Genomic DNA, 20,196 nt, shown 5'->3' with positions numbered 1-20,196 from the left:
GTCTCTGTCTCTGTCTTTGTTTTGTATCTGTCTCTCTATGTTTTTTCTGTATCTCTGTTTCTCTCTCTGTGTGTATGGCTGTCTCTCTGTCTTACTCTGTCCCTGTGTGTGTCTCTCTCTGTGTTTTGTCTTATATCTCTTCTCTCTTTGTCTGTCTGTATGTCTCCCTCTCTCTCCATATTCCTCACTCTCTGCCTTTTGTCTCTGCGTCTCTCTCTGCTTTGTCTCTCTCCCTGTCTCTGTGTCTCTACTCTTCTCTGTAAATATGTCTCTCTCCCTCTCCCTCTTGCACCCCTCCCCCTTCCATTCCTCCTTTCCCCTCCTCTCCCCTCCCCTTCCCTCCTCCCCCTCCCCTTTCTCCTCCCCCTCCCCCTCCCTCTCTCCCTCTCTCCTTCTCTCTCTCTCTCTCTCTCTCTCTCTCTCTCTCTCTCTCTCTCTGTGTATGTCTCTCTGTGTGTTTCTTTATCATTGGACTACACTAATGTTTTCAGACCTCAGTTGACTGGGGTGGGTGAGGTGACTGAATCCTTGCAAAGTGAACTTCAGGGAATGGATTGTGTCTCAGTGGTTTCCAAATGGTGATTTATAAGGACCAGTGGGAGTCAAGCCAGGCACAGTGTCACATACCAGCAATCCCAGTACTCAGGAACAGAGACAAGAGGATGAGAAATTCAAGGCCAGTCTTAACTACAAAGGAAGTTTGAGGTCAATCTGGGCTGCTTCAGACCCCATCTGAACCCCTCCCAAGGAAAAGGAATAGTAAAAATACTGGAAGTGTGGTGAATGTCAAAAGCATGGCTATGCCCACTGCGAGTGACCATCAAAGTCAGGGCAGAGGATTTCCGCCCTGTATTGATGGATTGTCTTGCTTTACTTCTAGTCATGAGCTCATCCTCCTGTCTCAGCCTCTTGAGTAGTGGGATCATGGGTGCATGCCGCCATGCCTGCCTCCTCCCCTTCATATTAAACCCCATCGCCTGCCCCTCCTCCAGAGGTCTGTGTAACTACATTCTGCAGCTACCTGGAGAAACATCTGACACCTTAGAGCAGGCGTGGAATGTGACTTGGGACTGGCACTGGCCTTGGATCTATGAGGATTAAGTCCTCTCTATGTAGATCTTGTGAGACTTTCAACCCCCAAAACTCACATTCTGAGGTACAGGGCATTGAACACACATTGCTGCAAAAGTTATGGTGAACTTCACGGAACATGAAGGACCACCCAGAACCTTCTCTGCTGTCGTTTTGTGGGTGAAGATAGTGGCAGTATGCTCACCACTGTGAATCTTTAGCAAGCTAAGATGAATAAACAGAGCCAGGTGGCTTTATGGGCACAGAGAAGATCCATGGGTGTGGAAGCTCAGGGCTGTGCACTCTGAGCGAGCTTGGTAGCATGGTCCCGGCTCTTCCCATGGTCAGATCTGTGCAATTAGAGAGTTCCATCGACTTGTATCTGCTCTTTCAGATTGTGATGCACACCTGTGGCAAAATTATATCTGTATGGCATACAGCTACTTTAATGTAATAGAGACTATACGTGTGCCTACAAACAAAAGACACAATAAAATATCCTGAGATATCCCCAGAACGTCACTATATTTGTGCTTAGTTGGGTTGTAAGTGAGATTTTTGCTTTCTTCCTTGAACACAAAACCCAGGAAGTTCTAGGTGACCATTTCCACTTTTATACCTAGATAAAAGAAGATAGGCAGGATGAAAGATTTTGGGGGTGGGGGTGGTGAAAGTACTATGTTTTAAAAGTGTGTGTAGCTCTGAAAGCACTAAGAAAACCCCCCACAAACTGTGAGGTAGAGTACACAAGGAACTCCATCGTGATAACTCAGGAGCACCTGTAAATGAGGGGCTCTTTGGAGGCGTTTGCTGGAGCTACAGGTGTGACATTTAATTCCCTTACCCAAAGGTCAGGTGCAGGTGCTTGGAATAGAATTGGTATTTCAGGCGAATTTCAGCCGTGAGAATCAGCACGCAGAGAAAGAGCAGCCAAGGTGAGCATGCCCACCTCATCCTTCTTTTTAAAGCCATTTTTTAAAAAACTTTCCAGCTAAAGTTTTCTTTTGACATTAATTTCTAGTCCTTTAGGGATTAAATTAGCAGAGCTCTTAATGCTCAATTTTTGGAATGTTACTAGAGGAATTATGACTTAAAAATATCAGTGGCAAGAAATTAAAACTATTCTCTCTTCGTCATAAAATGTGGGCATGAAAGTCTCTCCTGCTCTTCACACAAACTCAGGGACTTTGATGGGAAAGGTGCCTTTAATGACATGCTTTTGATGTTCCCAAGAAGCCACTCACTTAATGATCCAGGTGCCCCAGAGCGCTCATCAGCAGCCTGCTGGCAGGCCCGGCTGTTGTCATCCTGGGTCTCATCTCAGTCACCGCAGTCTTGGCTTCTCAGGTCGTTTAGACTCTGAATATCTAAGAGGCTCCTGATCCTTCATCAATAAAACATTAAGTGTAATACCGCAGAAACACACCTTTCTGTTTCCTTATAAACAGGGTGATCAAAAGCGGGAGCAGGGAAGAGACTCTTAGAAGGACTTACTGCGATAATTGGGGAGGCTTCTCATCTGATTTCTCTCCAGTGTGGGGTTTTTGATGTTGCAGAGAGGCTGCATCATTGCCTCGGAGTGCAGCGTGCTATAATGACATGCAGATTGGAGCGTCTTCCTTTCTATGTGACTCATGAGAGGGATGGCTTGCGAAAATGCTGCTATTGTAGGGGAGCTAGAGACCGTAAAGCTCTCAGAAATGTGACTATCAAGACTCTGACATTAAGGAAGACAGTACCACAGGGAAAAATAATGAGAAAGGGCATCGTAGTGGCGTGCTTGGTGGGGTGCGGGTGCTGGATGGTACAAAGTGGCTAGCAAGAGCTTCCAAGGCAGTGGGACAATGATGTGGATGGTTCCTTCCTTCCTTCCTTCCTTCCTTCCTTCCTTCCTTCCTTCCTTCCTTCCTTCCTTCCTTCCTTCCTTCCTTCCTTCCTTCCTATGTAGAGTCCATGCAACTGCTTGGTAGAGGCCTACAGAGACTAGAGACCAAGAAGGGAAGTAAAAAATGCTAAAGAGTGCCTTGCAGCAAGAACTCATATTCTCTTTGCATGGGTATCCCATCTACTGGATGGACCTGGATGATGGCTGTGGGGGAGATACCATCATAGATGGCAGAAGAAGAGTAGCACTCAAGATCTGGGTCTTTGAAATGTGGCCAGCAGGGGCCAGCTATGAATACCTTTCCTCCCTGGAGGGTGGGGACTGAGACTGAAATCCTAGCTGGCAGGTAGCCCCCTGCTTACAATCTGCTGTCGACATGAGACTGTGTCCTCTGTGAATGAGAAGCCCTATGCCCAGACCTTCGACCTCAGGTTTTCTGGGCTCAGAACTCTTCTCACATGTTAAGTTGGTTAGTTTTCTCTCTTGGACTAACCCCTGCCCCCCCAGATTGTGAGCTAGCCAAAATGGGGTAATCTCTAGGTCCCAGCCTAGGCCTGGCTCGGTAAAGGCCAAAGCAACTGACCTGGGAAGAGCCGGGGTGGGCTCTCTCTGCTGACTGACTTTGGCTTTGCCTGCCAGTGTCATATCTGCTTGCTCGCTTTCTTAAAAAAATTATGTATGTGTCTTTGTGAGTACATGCCATGTGTGTGCAGGTGCCTGCAGAGGGAAGAAGAGGGTGCTAAGAATGGGAGTTACAGGCAGCCGTGAGCTACCCAGGGTGGGTGCTGAGAATGAAAGCTTGGTCCTCTGAAAAAGCTGTATTCATTCTTAGCCCCTGAGCCACTTCGCCAACCTCCTCATATCTTACCTTTAAAGTGAACCTTTTATTCCCTAGCCAGCATGACACTACAGTCCTCTAACTGGGGATTTCTCTAAGTAATTGACCATGGGAAGTGGATACCATGCCCATGGGGACCAATTTCCTTCCATCCCTGAGGAGCTTGGCAACACAGCTGAGAAGAAATTTCTCCATGTTACACATTCCTTGTCCCCTATAAGCCCTGTTTCCTGTATGAGGGTCATTTGCCTTTTTCCAAAGTTGTCAAAGTCAAACTCAGATAAAATTTCCTTCCAATATTTGGTGGCTAAGGAGGAGGCAGGAGACTTGGGTCTGTGCAGCCCCGAGGAGTTTAGGGATGATCTATGTACTTAGCTGCCCAGGAGGCTCCTTCTCCTTTGCAAAGTGAGGTTTGAAAGGATGACTGTTCCAAGTAAATGACATCTCACCAAAATGGATAGCAAGCTAAAGAATTCTGATTTACCCATACATGCTGTACGCCCACCTTCAGAGAATATTCCTGAGCTACAACCTGGATGCTCATTTTTTTCTTTAAAAATTAAAAAAAAAAAAAAACTTCTTCTTCTTCTTCTTCTTCTTCTTCTTCTTCTTCTTCTTCTTCTTCTTCTTCTTCTTCTTCTTCTTCTTCTTCTTCTTCTTCTTCTTCTTCCTCCTGCTCCTCCTCCTCCTCCTCCTCTTCTTCCTCCTCCTCTTCCTCTTCTTTTTCCTCTTCTCCTCCTTCTCCTCCTCCTCCCCAACCCAACTCTGTGTGTGTGATAGTACATTGTATAGGTCAGAGAACAACTTTCAAGAGTTGGTTCTCTCCTTTCTTCCTGTGGGATCTGGGAATAACAGTCAGGTCTGCAGGCCAGAAGGTGCCTTTACCTGCTAAGATATCCTTCTACCTCCCATTTTTTATTTTTGAGACAAAGTCTCATGCAGCTCAAGATGGTCTATAACTCACTATGTAGACTGGGCTAACCTTGAACTTATAATCCTCCTGCCTCAGTCTACCAAATGGTAGAGGTTTTAGAGGACTATGTCCCCATATGGGGGTTGTACCCCAGATTCAACAAGTGGGAATTCACATCGTGTTTCATACTCTTCATATTTCCAGTATTAAACATATCATTTCCTGAGGATGTGCTTCTAGTGCTAGAGGTGGAGCTGTGCACACTCAGCCAGATGAGTTTCCAAGTGAGCCCTGTGTCTCAAGTTGCAAATTAGCATGGGTAATGACACCACTTTTTCTAATTTGGCCTCTTGTATGAAGTACAAATGAAATACTGATGTCACAGTCACAGACAGCAAAGTGGCAGATAGGCCTGTGACATTGGGAGTCTAGAAATCATGTAGCAAAACTCAGGAGGCAGCAGCATCCAATCTTAACCTGTAGCTTTGGTTTGTGATGCAATGGCAGGCTTTAACAGCTGCACTGCATTGGAGCAATTCTCCAAATTGTTGAGATTACTGGTTTTCTCGAACTAAAGTATCTGTCTTGCATTAAAGTATTTCTTTGCATTCAAGTTTCTATCTTGAAGACCGAATTTCTTGGCATGCCTGTACATTTTGTCCTTGAGGCAAAGCTCGGGCTCTTGCCCAGGGTGGTTATTCTATAAGCAAGGTGGCTTTGCAGAAGAGTTCTTCAAAAAGAATCGGGGGGCAGAGATGTTATTAAGTTTGTTATGCTCAAATGAAGCATGATTGGGATTTTCAGGAGATACCACCAGGATGTTGCTCAGTTTGTTAATGATGTTTCAAGCTCTTTGCCCTGCTACTCCATATGAGGCAGTGTGGTCAACGTGTGTGCTCCTGACTGTGGCTTGGAAGTGGTCAGACCTCTGCCAATATTCATCATTAGCTCGAAGTACATGGACAAATAAACCCAGGGCCCACTGTTTCCTGGAAATTGATATGTTCTGTTCAACAGTGGCTGGCTACTGTGAAATGTTCACGGCTCTGTGATTTGGCTGCAACCATTCATCCTGCTAAGCTTGTGTGCTGAGTCATTTGCCTTTCCTGTGCTATTGCAAATCTTACCTCTGAGGACCTCTGTCTGTGGCCACTAGTCCTGTGCGGGCTTGGGCACATACACAAAAGCTGCTCATCATTTCCTGCCCACTCCAAACACCTCCATTTCCACCCCTCTACCCCCTGAGGCTTCCCCATCAGCCCATGCCAGGTGAGACTGTACAGTTCAGAGGCTTTGGGAATTGGTGCTCTGTGGAACATTTAGGATCCGTGCCAGACAGAGATAACTCCTGTGCCTCCCCTGCCCCTCATCCCCACTCATAGCCTGCACAGCTCTTGAAGGTAACCTGCACCTAACCACGGCCAGCTTGAGAAAGCATCCTGATAGTTTGTGCTGTCCACTTGTCTCCCACCCTTCCCTTCATAGGGTTCCCTTTATAGGATTCATTCATAGCATCATCTTCACTAAAAGTTATAGCACAAATGGTATTTGCCCCAGGCTCTGCTTTCTGGGAAATCCAGGCTAACACACACACACACACACACCACAAATCCACAAACATCTCATACATATCTCACACACACATATTCAGACATATATGCACGCATACATTCACACAGATATCTCTCACACACATCACACATATATCTCTCTCATATACACACATCTCATATACACACAGAGACATGCTGTACATACGCATACACATCTCTCACATGTACATCTCTCTCACACATACATACACATCTCACACACATCACTCACACCCCTTTTTCTCACACACACCACAGACAGACAGACAGATGGACACACACACACATACTTCTCAAAGATCTTGGTACAATGAGAATGTCAGGAAAAATTACTTCAAAAGTCGTGTCTTCAGACTACTTCTCTTGCCTTCTAATGAATACTAGGAATATATTAAATTATCAAAATAAACATTTAAAGGTATGGGCCTCTTTGATACTTGTAATTGTTGCTTTGGTTTTTTTTTTTTTATTGAGGCTTCATTCAGTTCTTAAATGTTCTATTTTTATTAGTCGGGATTGGTGGGGAAGGAAAACTTCAAGTTGTTTGGTAAGCATCTACTGATGGCTAACCTAGAGCATTTGTTCTATCCAGGCCTCACTGTTCTTCTGTCTCCTTATTAAACTTCTTAGACATGTTGTACTACTAACCTGGGGCTGAGCAAAAGGGGACATTCACATTTGAAGTCATGTGGGTATTTAGCACATTCTAATTGCATCTTAAGGCCAATATTAAAATTGGTGGTTTCAAGAACATTATACCCTAAGGGGCCCAGTAACCTGGCTATTTGTAAGATAACAGCAAAGCTGAATCCAATGAATGTCGCATCCTACAGAAGGCCCTGTGATTCTAGAAGAGGTTTCTGTAGATGACAGCAGGGTCGTGTCTTTAGTGTGTGTGAAGAGGATGAGGACCATCACAGATCTGGCTTCTGTAGCGAGGAAGGGTTGCTAGCTTCAGATGACAGAAGGAGGGAGAGGCTGTCATTCTCCCAGATGTTCGTCCTATGGAACAGGGCCATGTCTGTGGGGATGGAGAGCACCAGAGAATCCCACTTATGCATATTTTATGAAAGTAGACTTGGTAGGATGGGATGAAGCAGGGGGTGAGCTGCAGAGGACCACCTGGTCCAGTACCTTGACAAGAGGCAAATGGCTAGACTCAGCAGTCCCCTGGGAGTGGGATGATGAGGGCCCAGGATTCGGGTTTTGTTGAGGTTGAGGTGGAGGCTGACTTTTGGCTTCTAGGGGCACTGCCTCTACCTCCAGAAGAGACAATGAGCAAATCCTCATGCACGTCATCCCTCCTATTCTTGGTTCCACAGCCTTTGACTAATTTTTTAGCAACATCAGAAAATACCCAGTCAGATTTCTGCTTCTGGAAGGACTTGCCCTCAAAACTTTCACACACACTACTGTTTGGGTTTATGGACTATTCTGAAAGTATAATTTTAATACCTGACTTTAATTGTGGTAATTTGGCAATTGGAATGGTAAGCTGTAGCTAGGTGTATTTGCTAGAATGACCTTTCTCTTCCTTCTGCATATACCAATGTATTAAATAAATTATGTGGGCATCGGAGCTGGGGGCATACATGATGTCATGGAGCTATTTCTGATTTCCTAGAAAAGGACTCAGAATTCCCGAATCTGAAGCCAAGATTTGCCAGTTCACTGGTTTGTTTCCTTTACCACTTGATGTAATTATAATAGATTATACACTTGATGTTTTGTTCAGTGGCTAGCATGATTTCAGGACAATGGTGTCATAGTTAGAGCTGGTGGAAGATGAGAGTGAGGGTGGAATTAAAAGGCAGCCTCTTTCCCAATGCTGAGCACTTCTATCCTTTCATGAACAATTAAATGTTTTCTGATTCTCCTTTATGACCTTTGTCTGTTGATCTATTCACTCACCTACCTGCCCATTCACTTATCTATCTATCACATATCTATTTACCTACCAACCATCTTTCCATCTGTTAACCATTAATCCATCCATTTTCCATCCATCTATCCATCCATCTATCTGTTGGTCCATTAGCCCACACCCATTGATCTATTGATCTATCTATCCACCAATCTACCCATCCATCTACTCACAAGTCCATTGATCTATTAATTGATCTATCCATCCATTATTCTATACATCTATCCATTCATGGCACATCCATTAATCTATCCATTGATCCATCAATTCATCCACTAATCCATCCATTGATTAATCCAACCAATCTTGTAGCCACATAGTCATTTATTACAGTGTAGTTTAACTCTGGTACTTGTACTATCTATAAACTTACAAACAACCTTACAGCTATCCTACCATTCAGCCCTTTGTTATTGGTCAGGCTACTTCTTCCTATAATCCAAATGTTCTTGATACTTCTAACCTGTGGGTGCTAATGAGACCATATTAGCCTTAAGATATGGATTCCCTTCTTTGGTCTCCTTATCTGTGGTGATGGCTCAGGAGAGATGAGATACACAGTGGGAAGAAACATTCCTACATAGTGGCTGACAGTGAGACCTGAGCACCTGACTTTTGGGTAATAATCCTGACTCAGTACTTCTCAGCTTTGTGGCCTTGTGCAAAGTTCTGCTTTGTGTCTTAGGATACAATGGGCAAAGTGAGGCTGGAGAGAACACATACCTCATTAAAGACATTGTCAGAAATCACAAAGTTGGTGGTGTCTGACAGCCCCAGGGCCTGACCTAGACCGTTTGCTTTTTAATTCAGGGACACCTGTCACTCCATACAGTAGGACAGTAAAATGAACATGTGTGAGGACCAGACTCCAGTGACATAGAAACTTCTGGGCACCCTCCACTGCACCAATCTTCCTTTGAAAATGTTACTAGGTCCTTGAAACGAGATGCTTCAGTGATGTGCTTTCCTCTGTCAGGATCATTTTCTGATCTGAGACAGCCTCTCCTCTGACAACTATAAGCTCCATTTTGCTTCCATCATGCAAGACCTGACACAAAAGCCCCCGTCTTACAAATCCTCAGAGAATGACTCCTTTCTCTTCTCTCTGAGCATCTCATTTGGTCTTCCTCGGGTTTCTAAAAAGTGATCTTTTATGGAGCCAGGTGGCATTTGTGGTATCTGAAAGGTATTGGTGTTTAAAGCATTTTAAGATGATGAGAAGCAGAGCCTGCACCCACTTTGCACTTGTATTTCATTTAATTTGTCGTTATTCTACCCGGGAAAATCTCACCTTTCTCGCAGCACAATTTCCCTTTTATCTTTACCCACCTATGAATTATTCAAGGGAGGCCTTAGAGAGTGGGCTTGTTCATACCCAGGGTGTCTGCTGCATCCCTGATTTGGGAAGTTCATTTCCATCAGAAGTCACACATTGACTAGCTTTGTATGACAGAGGACTGGAGGTGGCATCAGATTAAGGACAGATGAAAAGAAATGGCTGTTGGTGCCTATACATCTGCTGTAGGCAAGGAATGAGCTATCTGGTTTAAATGAAGCTGGTTATGTTACAGCTTCCACCAGGTAGGGGATGAATGCCGTGGCAGAGATAATTGATGTCTGGCTGGAGACTGAATGCTGGCAAGTCTTTCATTGTGGAAACTCAAAGGTTCCAAATTAAATATGAAGAAGGGGCCAGCGGTTCTGTGATCTTTCCTCTCACTTCACCTCTCCTCTCTATTCCATCCAGAGAGGTGCTTGCCTCACTGGGTGGAGCACAGCATCTCTGACCAGGTGGATGTCTGCTTTCTGCTTCACAAGGATGTGGGATGAGGGTATTGGTAAAATATGAGGGGGTGCCCTTTGGTGTGTTCTCTTGGGGCTGTCATTTGCTCAGGGTACTAAGCATTTAGAGGACATTTAACTGAACTGACATCCATATGTATCATTGATTCTCTTTGTTTACACTGATTAGAAACTGGATCTGTGTCCCATGAGTCACCATTGACTAGTGACCCAAAAATTTCTTATGACAACATTGAGCATTGAAGGGTACTGATTCCTCCTCCTAGGAGATGGTTTCTAGGCCGTTGGACCCAGGTATAAACTCAAAGGCTGCCATTATTTCTTAGGGGTTACTTAATGTGGTTTGTCCTTTCTGGTGGCTGTCTGTCTTTCCAAGACCTTTTTACTGTGGTTATGTCACAGTGATAACTTCCACTGGATACCATTTTCTGGGAAAGGAGCCCAGGTTCCTGCCACTCAATTGGACAGGTCATGTTTCCTGTGAGCCCCTCTTCCTTCTGGAAATTAGAGTCATTGCAGTCTCTTTCTGTGTTTTCAAATCAATGCTTCTGATAATTGAAAATTCTGACAGTTGCCAAATACTTGGATTGACAAGGTGCATCTTCCTCCCTGGATCAGAGTAACTGCCGTAATAAACTCTCAAGAGTTTATTGTGCTCTCTGCTTGCATGCATGTTACCTTTCACACCTATCTCAGAAATTCCTCATGGAATCTCCCAGACTGATGTGAATATAACCTTAAAAGTTATTTTTTCATACTGGGTTTAATTGGGGATGACTAAAATTTACTATAAACCTGCACAACACTGTCAAACAGTAAAGGGTATATTTAAAAATAACTCATAATACATTTTGCACTTCTTGCCAAACTGGACAAATAGAAATACCCAGCACAGGAACAGACAGTGATAGATAAAGTGGATCAGCAGTGGGAAGAATGATGAACATAGGAGTCCCTTGTGCCTGTCAGGAGAACAGAGCGGTGTGAGGCCAGTCTCAGCAGCCCTGTGGTGGGCATACAGCCTTGGCTACTTGTCTCATATTTAGATGAGGTTATGCTCAATTGATAACCCTTGCTGTTTGGCTTTCTGTACAACTCCTGAGTTGTATTCAGCCTGCAGCGGGCACTGATGAGGGAGGTGACAGGCACCTTCAGCAGATCCTTGGTGGGAGTTAGTTTCAGGGTCTCACCAGCACTGTGATCTAAGCTATGGTGACCCCAAACTTAATGTGATACAAGAGATGCTTGAATTAGCAGAAAAGGAAAACAAAACAAAACAGTCCTAAATATATCTAATCATTTATTTTTCATTTCTTGAAATGTTTATAGAGACAAAGTGCCGGAGCGACCAACGGAAAAGACAAGACGCCAGGAGATAATGGTAAGTTGGCCGGAAAGGTCCCGCTACCTCCCCTTCCCCATCTGCATCTTCCTCGGCTCCTGTGATTCTGAACAGTGCCTTCCAATGCCTTCCACCTGAATCAGCTTGCTGTTCATGCTTGTGCTTTGGTTTAGAGTAGCTTTTAGTGGTTCACAGTGAGCCCCGTGGTCCAGCTTTAAAAGAAAAGCCAAACAAGCTAAACGTAATTCTAAAAGCAGTTTCCCTCCCAGAAGAGGACTCTCATTTTGGGCAACATGTTAATTACAGTGCAAATATAGTTTTCTGCTTCCTTCATTAGGGTTGGTGAGAATCCACCCTGAGTTGTCGTGAGGCTAAAATGAGATCAAATGAGATAAGTGCTTCGAAAGCTGTGAAATACTCAACTCCTGGAGGGAGAGTGGGAAACTGGGTCCTGCCCTTCAGAGCGCTCAAACCCCAGGGCTGGTCTTGGGCATGGTGCTAAGGCAGGACTCTTGCTTTTACTGCAGACAGTCACCCACAAATAAAACCACAGGGTTCTTGGAATACGTGCCTCCCATTTTTTCAGGCTTCATGACTATCCGTAGTTGCAGGAATAAGCTTTATATTTTTATGGAAACCAAAGAGTGGTGTGGAAGGCTGGGTTGGGACTGAGGACACGGTGTAGTGGTGAGCCCCTTTACCCACAAGCCCTGAGGGCTGCAGAGCTGCTCTGGGGATGAAAGATTCTGGATGTTCTTAAATTTTATGATTTACAAAATGTGGTCTCCTTTTGTGGAAAACCCCCATTACCTCTAAATAGGTGGAACTGATGCATATGACAAACAAGACTTGGGTGGAGAATGCCCCTCTGTGCCGTCCTGGTCAGGGTTGAAGCTACTGAGGTAGAAATGTCATCTTATTGCTGTGGGGTCAATGGCCTTACCAGAGTTGGGATGAGAAAGAAGGATGCTAGGTCTTTCTTAAACCTGAGGGCTCCTCATGTTAAATTTAGAACATTTCTGCCTCCTGCGCAGGACTGGGGAGCATGTGGGATACTGTCAGGGAGGTCAGACAGCTGAGGAGAGAGCAGGATGGATTTTAAAAGGGAGGAGGAAAAGTCAGAGGCATTGGTCCTAAATGAGGAAGGGGCTCATTGAAGCTTCCTCTGATTTTCCTAGTCACAGCCACCTGTCAACTGACGCTTGTATCCACAAACTCTCCCAGTCTTAGGACCATGGCTTTTACAGTCCAAAGACTCCTCAGAGTTCCCAACTTGTTACTGTAACTTTTCTGTAACCTCAAGAATGGTAGAAAAACCTCATGAACCTCTAGTGCACTCTGGCTTACCTAGTGATGGCTCTACTTTCTAGACTGAAAAATGGAGCAAGTTTTTAAAGTCTGCTTATTAGTAAGTAGTAATAAACATTCTACATGCTAACTCAAGAGGTTTTTAATTATAAAAACCTATTTCAAAGCAAGAAACATATTTAGTGCAAAGAGGGGTGGCGTTTTATAGCTCTTGCTAACGTATGGCCGACAGAGGCCAGGTGGGTTTTTCTATCTGCTTCTGCATTCAGTCCATGGTAATGTCCTGTGATGTGCAGCTTCTGGAAAATTCCACCATGTACCTGGGGGAGAACAAGATTTTAAAAAGGGAATAAAACTTTTTATGACCCTACTACATCTTTTATAACATCCTTTATGAGATTGTCCCTGGTCCACACTTTGAGCCTGCTGCTCCCGAACGCACCCTGGATACCTGAGTAGCCTGGAGCCTGGCAGCGAGGCCCGGTGTAGGCTGAGTTAGCCCCAGGACTTTTCTGACCTACACTGCTGCCCACTGGCTTTCTCCTGCCATGTCCCTGGCCCTTTGTGGCATGTTTGGATGCTCTGGGCTTTGTGCTCACAGATACAGTTGGCTCACGTGGAGAGTGCACCTCTCTGCCTGCCATTCAAAAGCTGTAATTTTGGCCAATTAAAAGTTGGTTTGCATCACTGGACATAGAGTGAGCCTCCTTTGAAGGTATAAAAATTAGTCAAATGGAAAAATTCAAGATGCTATGAATAAGGCTTTTAATTATATAAGACTAGATATTAAAAGAAATTTGTTTCTGAGTGGCAAAAAGAAATGAGACATTATTTGATAATTACAGGATAATGGCACTGTTTAAATCCAAATTATTATAAACAAGGTATGTCTTACTTTGAGGAAAAGCTGCTTATGCATATTTGTATATGATACATTGTTATATTAGTAAGTCTTTGGGGAGGAGGCTTTTATCTTTAAAAACAAGCAAAGACAAAGACTAGCTGTAGCCAAAAAAAAAAAAAAAAATAAGAATAAAAAAAAAATAAAAAGACTGCACTAAGATGTTCTAGACCTGGATCAGAACACATTTCCCCAATGATTCAAAGTTATTTAACTTCTTATTCGAAAGTTCCCGGATCTTGGAATTTCTGTTTTAGCTTAATATTAAATCACATTAAAATTCAAGTTATTTTACTCTGCCAGAGTGATTATCAAGGGACATCTATCATGTTAATGTATGTTTCCTGTTAATATCCAATAAAGCTGCCTACATGCGATAAAGGAGCTAGGACCCTTGCGAACAGACACGTGCAACAGGAAGCAGGAGAAGGCCAGGGCGCTGCACAGCGGTGCCTACTTTGTTAAAAGCAGGCTTTCCCAGCTAGTGCCTGTAAGCCAGCATGCTGTTTTTCTAAACACGGGTTTAGTTGAGGTCTCCATTAGACATAATGCCATGACAGACGTGATCTATGGATTTTGGAACAGTTTTTGTCACAAACCACAACAAAGAAGGGGATCGCCTTCTGGGCTCTGCTGATGCTGAGTTACTTAAGGATGTCTCCAGAGAGCTACTGGCTAGAGATCAGGCTTCTGGAAATTCTTGTAGCTGCCATCACAACATCATTTGATGTGAAATATGATACCTATCCATTTCTTGCTGTCCTGAACACCCACAAAGTCCTCTTCATTCTCCTGAGGCATCGGCCCAGTGAAGCCCAGTGCCTCCCCCCCACCCCATATTTCTAGACTTGTGTAGTCATTTAAAGTATGGTAGCAGATTTTAACTTAAAATGTTTATTATTTTTTTAAGTTTATCTCTCTTACAGTGTGTGTGTGTGTGTGTGTGTATGTGTGTGTGTGTGTGTGTGTGTGTGTGTGTGTGTTGGAGGTTGTGCACGTGACTAGGTGTTTGTAGAGGTTGTGGCAACAGATCTAGTTGGAGCTGGAATTGCAGGTGTTTGTGAGTCACCTGATGCAGGTGCTAGGAATTGAACTCAGATCCTCGGGAAGTGCTCTTAATCGGGGAGCCACCTCACCAGCCCATGGTGGCAGTTTTTATTTTAAATATTAGGGTTATGATTTCTTTGGTGTGTATATATGTGTGCAAGTGGATTTGCACATGTGTACTTGTATGTGGAGAGAATCTTCCTTTACCTTTTTTCTTTTTCTTGAGGCAGAGTCTTTCACTGAACTTGTCCTGGAGCTCCCTGATTTGGTTAGGCTGCTGGCCAGGGAGCCCTGGGGATCTACCCATTTCCATCTCTCCAGAGCTTTGTATACCAGACTACACCACGGAGCCCCAAAGCTTTCACATGAGTTCTGGGGGTCACACTCATTCTCTTACACATATGCAGTGAGCACCTTTACCAAAGGAGCCACCTCTTTGGCATGGGCATTAGAATGTGGGTGATCCAGAGATCTCCAAGTCTCTGTGGACAAGAGATCCTAGGCTGTCTGCTGAATCAGGTGCTGGGAAACTTTGCTCCTGATGTAATTTTCCACTTCAGTGAAATAATAGTTCATGGCCCCAGTGACAGATCTTTGCAGTCTAGACAGCAAAATTAAATCCAAACATGTTTATAAATACAGGAGGACAGAGCTCATTACTAATCACCTGTTACTGTTGCTAAAGAATCTCTCTTTTCTGGGTGTTGATGTGTGTGTAACTTGATATTGGTCGTTTAGAGAGATTTTAGTTAAATCTTTGTATTGACAAATGGAAGTAGAGAGACTGTAAGAGAAGAGCAGCTGCGGCAGGGGGACCTTCCTACCCAAAGGAGAGTTTTATGAGTAATGGCCCTTCTGAAAGGCTCTGTTGCTTGCCCAAGCTAAATTGAGTTTCTAAAACTGGGACAGAATTCTCTTGTCTTACTGAGCCATGATACATTATTTCTAAGTATTCTGCTTTGAGAATGAAAGGCAAATAAATCCACCTGCTCTGAGGAAATATCTTCCAGGCCAGGGGCTGCTTTCTTCTCTGAAGGGCAGTGCCACACCTGCTCACTCTGGGGTCTCCCTCAGGTTGCAATTATTTTTGTTTATTTTTGTTTCTTTTAATGAGAGTGAGTAGTGCAGCATCACCCCAGGTTTGTGCCCCGTAGGTGTGCCTCTTCTTTGGGGTAGATGCTGTCAGTGAGAAGTTTCTAGAGGCTGTGAGGATATGAAGAGAGAAGGTGAGATTTTGCATGATTGAATGGTCAGTGATAATGAAGAAAGCACTCTATTGCATCAGGTTCTGTCTTCTACACATCTAAATAAAATCCAAATAATACGAATTCAAGTTGATTTTACCTTAGCTTTGAGGGAATCCACCCACTGGTACACAAGGGCATACTTTTCTTATTTTCCACTATCAAGTAGGTGGCGGGAGTGACTGAGGACCTACTTTAACGCATACACACAGACACATATACTACCATTAAACCGAGTGTGATGGTTCAAATAAGGAACAGAATTTAAATGTGCATGCCTGGAGCCCTGTGCCCTCTCTCCTCCCTTGGCTTTGTGTCGCCCACTAGCCGTCAACAGTCTTCTCTTTGTTCTTGGTGCATGACAGGTTATCAAGACCCACATACTGATGTGGGCTGATTGTGCCTGGGATCTGTTCAACCCATTACTATTTGGTTTGTATAAGCATGTGGTGTGAGGGCACATGGGCAGGAGTGGGCAAGAGGTGACAGAGGGCTCATTTCCATCTCAGGAGAGAAGATCATTGTTGGAGGTGCTGCTCAGCTGATGTTGTGTTTGTGTCTAGGATGGCTGGCATGGAAGGCAAGAGGAAGGGATATGATCTGGAAAGGCTATAAAATGTCTGTGACCCTGGATACTTCTATAAGTAATGTGGCTGTGCTGGGCTTTACATAAGGCATAAGCATGCCATTTTGTTGTCAGGGGCACGGGAAAGCATATCAGTGCATTTGAAAGACTGATGGTGATTGGATCGCTTGTTCCCACCAAGGAGCAGGCTCCACGAGCATCTCAATACTGTGCTGAGATCCCAGTTTCTTCAAAAGGGACAGTACCAACCTGAGACACACCTCAGAAACATGTTGCTTATAACCCAGGCTGCACCTGGCTATGAGGTCATCAATTTCCACAGTGTGTGATGTCTCCTAGGACACTGAGCCTTTTCTGTCTCTGCTACTGTAGTAAGCCCTGTGCTGCAGAAGCTGGGATCCCCTGCAGATGGATTGAGAGTGCAGCTGTGCATACCCCAAACACAGCAAGCTTTCAGGGTGAAAAATCAGGGTATGCTGGCCTCCATCTAGGCTTTCTTGTTATATTTTCTTCTTTATATTTGAAACAATCACTTTACACACACACACACACACACACACACACACACACACACACACACAGAGTGTTCGAAACTCAGTTATGAGTCCTTTGTGCTGTTGGCTCTGAGCCCTCTACAGAATCTGTATTCCAGGAGGAAGAGACAGATGCCCAAGGTTGCTTTTAATATTGATCCAGATGGGGGGAAGAATGAAATTGGAATTGCTTATTAAGACAAGGCCTTTAAACCATCAGGGTCTGCAAATAGGCCTGCCTCACTTGTTGTATTGTTGAACAAGTGGCTGATTTCGTGTGAAGGGATTTGTGCCGACAGGATTTATTGCCATCAGTCTGAGTTAGCAGAATGGCTTTAAAAAGCTGTTTTGCCCTTCATGTTGAACAGTGCAGTGACTTCGCTACACAAGGAGCATCTTGGAGAAACTCGATGCTTCTCGCTTCTCGTCTTTGGAGTGAGTGTATTTGGCTTTAACCACGTGGTGGAACATGCTGACCTCTCAGCCTTTGTTCTTTCTCCCTCCTCTGTCTATGTTCCTTTTTCCCTCTCCTTTTCCTTTCCTCTCCTTCCCTCCCCAGCTTTCTTCCTTCTTTTCCTCCATTTTATTCATCTTCCCCTTTTGACATTGAACATTCAATACAAAGACAAAACCAGCTGAATATGAAACCACCCACCTCGTATGCCTTAAAAACACCTGAAGTGGTGAATGATGCTACTGGCATCAACCTGATCTTCCGAAGGCCACAAAAAGAAAAAAAAAAATCACAATCTGGGAAGATATTGACCTCCACCCTTTAGATCCTTTTCTGAAACAGAAGACAGGGCAACTTCATGTTCTGCTTATCAATTATTTTGTCGATGAGAAAAATGCAATAATTTGGACACTTTAATGGACTTTCATTTGCAGCTCCAGGGCTGGGCACCACCTCTGTCTATGAACCAGCACATGCTTTTGGGTGAGCAGAGCAGTACAGAGGGGCTGACACAAACAGAAACACTGTAGCTTGCTTCTTTTATGTTTATTCTCCCATAAGGGTCAAAACAGAGGGGACCCCCTCACTCTGTACCCAGAACTAGCTTGACAACTGTCCCTCTTCTCATGTAGAGTCAGATGATACCTCAACTTTGCTTGTAACGTGGACTACCATCCATGTTACAAGCATGTTGGGCTAGAGCAAGCACAATCCAGATCAGAGCCTCCTCTGCCTCTGATCCTACAGTTTGTATGGAAACAGTGTTTCCTGTGTGCTTACAAGCCTCTCCCTCTCTCTCCCTCCCTCTCTTCCTCCCTCCCTTTCCCTTTCCCTTTCCTTCTCCCTCTCCCCCTCCCATCTCTCTGCCTCTCTTTGTCTGTCTCTCTCTGTCTCTCTGTCTCTGTCTGTCTCTGTCTGTCTCTGTCTCTCTCACTCTCTCTGTCTCTTTCTCTCCCTCCCTCTCTCTCTTCCTCCCTGCCCCTCTTTTTCTGTCTGTCTCTGTCTCTTTGTCTCTCGGTCTCTCTGTTTTTCCCTCTCTTGTAGGTGAAGCAGTTCTAATCTTATTTGAAGAATTGATTTTTGCAGGCAGCAGTTTCCCAGAGGTGAGAAACAGGTTGTGCTCTCCAGCCGGGGCTATGTGATAAGGTGATTTAAATGAGTAAGCTTCACACTAGTGAGGCTTAGCAGGGAGCAGGAGGCATGCCTAATGCTGGGGAGCCCGTGCAAGGGCAGCTCCCAGCAGGTGTAGAGTCTGATGTTCTCAGACAGTAGGTTTCTCTCTTGGGCTGGATCTTTGTCCCCAGTTAAACTATGTAGAATTATATGGAAGTCTGGCTACCTCAGTGTCTCCAGGGGCTAGATGAAAGCTGGTTCACTCCAGTTTCAGGTTCAAGGGAGAAAGGTTCAGAAATTGTAAGAGGACGCTCTAAAACACCTTTGGGGACAGCCCTTGGAGGCTGTTGGGAGTTTATATAAATTCCTCTCAACTAAGTGACTGACTCCCATGACATTCATAATGAATAGCAAGCTTCTGATCAATATTAACCAATCACAAAGACTGGGCTCAATATTTTACTCCATTCAATCAAGAATTGGTATATTTCACTCTTCTCTAATTTTATTCTCCCCTCAAAGGGGGAGGGGGTCTCCCTGATTCATGAAAATGACCAGTTTTTTGTTAGCTTTAGGCAGACTAAGAACTACGTTGACTGTCAATCATGTTTTTTAAGAATTACTTTAAAATGAGATGGTGGAGTCTTTGGCCCTGCGCTAAAATCGAGCCCTGTGGACCGGGCTGTGGCATAATGGCTTTGTCTTGCCGGTGGCAGGGGTGGGCAAGTGTCCAGCATGCCTCTCCTGGTCATGCAGACCGCAGAGGCCATGGGAAGCACACAGCAGGGTTTGTCTGAGTGTCCAGCTCCAGTTCTGAAGGAGCAGCCAGCAGGCTTGTCCCTGCCGGATTGCCTCACCACCCTTCTTTTCCTTTCTATTATTTACAAAGGACAGGGCAGTGGCGTGCATTGTAGGTCTCAGTGAAGAATGGAAAGTTGTTCCTTGTTTAATGATTAAGTGGAACACTAAACCACACCCTCTGGGGGGGCGGTGCTCCACGCAGCCCTACTGTCCCCTCACGAGGCCAGCTCATGATGGGCATCATATCCAAAGTTTATTTTTAAAAAAGTAATTAATCACACAATGTTCACTTCAGAGTCTTATTTTCTTTGTATCACTGCTAAGTTGCTATCTTGGTTCTACATAACTAAGATAACTAAAGATTTCCTGGCATTAGCAATTAGCTCAAGGACTTGAAATGGATGATAAAAATGGTTTGTTAGTTATTTGACTCAAAAAACTGCACCGAAGTGTGCAGTTCAATGAACCTAAACCCTGGGGTTTATTTTCGAGACCTGTGAATTTGCCTTGGCCATGCAAAACATCATCCTGTCTCAACAAACAATAAAAACAAGCAAGAGGGAGCTAGAGAGATGGCTCAGCAGTTAAGAGCACTGACTGCTCTTCTGAAGGTCCTGAGTTCAATTCCCAGCAACCACATGGGCTCACAACCATCTGTAATGAGATCTGACAGCCTCTTCTGGAGTGTCTGAAAGATAGTTACAGTGTGCTCACATATAATAAATAAATAAATCTTTAAGAAAAAAGCAAGAGATGGAGTAAAATAGTAAAATGCTTACTACACATGCATGAAGACTCAAGTTCAGATCCCTGGTATCTATATAAGCTGGGTATTGCAGTA

At 44.3% G+C, this 20,196-nt stretch overlaps 1 protein-coding gene across 1 annotated transcript in view; it reads left to right on the top strand.

Moving 5' to 3' along the window:
• The window catches only part of Pcp4 (Purkinje cell protein 4), a 61,667-nt gene that overhangs the window by 16,533 nt on the left and 24,938 nt on the right, over positions 1-20,196 (top strand). Inside the window, exon 2 of the mRNA XM_052158444.1 lies at positions 11,356-11,407. Within this exon, the coding sequence (XP_052014404.1) occupies positions 11,356-11,407 (52 nt within the window). The remainder of the gene's footprint in view (positions 1-11,355; positions 11,408-20,196) is intronic.

Source organism: Apodemus sylvaticus, chromosome 15 (assembly GCF_947179515.1).
Source record: "Apodemus sylvaticus chromosome 15, mApoSyl1.1, whole genome shotgun sequence".
Taxonomy (NCBI): Eukaryota; Metazoa; Chordata; class Mammalia; order Rodentia; family Muridae; genus Apodemus; species Apodemus sylvaticus.
This window is presented reverse-complemented; position numbering and strand designations above follow the sequence as displayed.